This window comes from Mesitornis unicolor, unplaced genomic scaffold (assembly GCF_000695765.1).
Source record: "Mesitornis unicolor isolate BGI_N332 unplaced genomic scaffold, ASM69576v1 scaffold50772, whole genome shotgun sequence".
NCBI classification, from domain to species: domain Eukaryota; kingdom Metazoa; phylum Chordata; class Aves; order Mesitornithiformes; family Mesitornithidae; genus Mesitornis; species Mesitornis unicolor.
In genome coordinates, this window is record NW_010168133.1 from 46,966 (window position 1) to 48,961 (window position 1,996).

At 38.8% G+C, this 1,996-nt stretch overlaps 1 protein-coding gene across 1 annotated transcript in view; it reads right to left on the minus strand.

Annotated features, from left to right (window-relative positions):
• MIPEP (mitochondrial intermediate peptidase) overlaps nt 1-1,763 on the minus strand; it is a gene marked incomplete at both ends in the record, with an annotated part of 40,796 nt that extends 39,033 nt beyond the window's left edge. The window contains 2 exons of the mRNA XM_010178905.1: nt 958-1,046; nt 1,590-1,763. Coding sequence (XP_010177207.1) covers nt 958-1,046; nt 1,590-1,763 — 263 coding nt within the window. The remainder of the gene's footprint in view (nt 1-957; nt 1,047-1,589) is intronic.
• Between the last annotated feature and the right edge of the window lie 233 nt (nt 1,764-1,996).

The window sequence follows — 1,996 nt, forward strand, 5'->3', positions numbered from 1 at the left end:
CCTGTTGCGTTAGTCACCAGGTTTACTAAACAAACTGATGCATTACTGTCCTCCGCAGAGTACAGGAGGCTCCACTGCCTCTGAAACTTACTGTGGGACATCAGGTCAACCCATCACTGCCTCCACTCAGGAATTCTGAGGCAAGCAGACTGGGTAACCTTCACAGCACTACTTGCTTCCACATACGGTGGATACTCCTGAATGCCACAGGAAGGGAAGATACTGAAAGGACACTGCATTTTTTAAAGATCACACCTTCCCACCTTCTCAGCAGTGAAAGCAGAAGCTAATCAATTCACTAAGGTAAAGGGCCAGAGAGGTAACTTTCAGGATTTACGTTTTAAGATATTAAAACAAAAATCAAAAAATAAACGGTTGCAAAGGAGAAACAGAAGCCTTTATGAACACGTTCTATGAAATGGGATTTTAAAGCAAGCACAAACATGCCAGGGTAAACCAGGTGTATATCACAGCCCTAGACAGATACATCCTCAAACACTCATTTTAATGGGAGATTGTCCTTTCTTCTGTCACATATCCCACTTGCTGCCTGGAATTCAAGGGGTCAGCAAACAAGAAGTGTAGTGAAATATATCAGCTTAAATCTTGAAAACAAACTAGCATTTTGTACACGTTTTTCAACAGTTAGTTAACTGTCACAAGTCCTAGAGAAATGTAGCTTTGAGTCTTTGATGGGTTTCAGTGACATGGAGTCAGTGGATAACTCAAAAACTGTTCAGAACATGAATTGAAACTAAAATACATTAATGGAATTTCATGACATACTGTAACACAGCTAAATCCTTACAATATCTGTAACAGCAAGCCTGGCACTTTGTTCTCACACGCGAATCCTTATTACATATTTTTTGTTGATTTTTGTTTTCACAGATGATCATACAGTAACTTTTAAAGATGTGTATGGAAATAGAAAAAAAAAAGAAGAAGAAAACATACTTCTCTACCACAGTACCAATGTTCCTGCAAGCTTCTTCAGCAGCCTCTCTGAATGCAAAGTCAGGATGGGCAATTTTCACAAAATCAGCCTGGCATAGTAGAAGAAGAGAACAGTGAGGGAAAAAGACAAATTTTAAAAAATCTTTGATTATAAACAAAATTGCACTCATTTACACTAACATTTATTTCAACAGTTCTGTGCAATCTATTTGCAGAATTTGCTTGGTTTTTTCCTAAAAAAATAAAGCTTACTGGAAAACTGTGCTGACAACTGTTAAACCAGACAGTGAATGTATCTTTCAAAAAAAATATATATATTTAATCCATACCCATCTTTAAACCACTTTTTGCATGTGTCCCAGCCAGCCCAGCCCTAAAGCACGACAGGATGGTGTGTATCTAAGAGTTCTTACAACACAGAGAAATTCCAATGTATTTAAATATTATTACAAAATATTTTTAAAACTAAAATTCACAGTTAAGAAGGCACACCACCAAACGTGTGTAGAGGGTTTTGTTTTCAAACCTTCTTTACACTTGTGTATAGACCATCAAGTTATGCCTTGACAAAATTACCACATTAGTCAGTGTAAAAGAAATTGCTTCAAGTAACAATTAAAAAGGTAACTTACCAAGTCTGCTACTCTGCACAAGGTATCTGAAAGCTGATCAAAGATCTTTACTGTCTCTGGCCCAGGTGGGGTTGAACATGCCTTCTGGACCAGCTGTTCCGACTCCTGCAATGCTCTGTCCTGCGCTTCTTGAAATCCTTCTGGACAGCTCAGTTCTGGAACACCAAACAGCCCCTACAGCGCAGAACACAACGAAAACACATCGCTATTGACCTCCTCCATTTCTGCCCCTTTGTTGCAGGATGGAATTAGCACCACAAACTTTTACCAGAATGACCCTAGCTAGCAGATTGTGGCACTGCACTAAAATGTTTCAAAGAGTGTCTCTGTAGAGAAAATAGTCACAAAAACAGCCAAAGACACTGGTATCACATGAAAATATCTCCATTTCCCAGAGCAAAACTGAG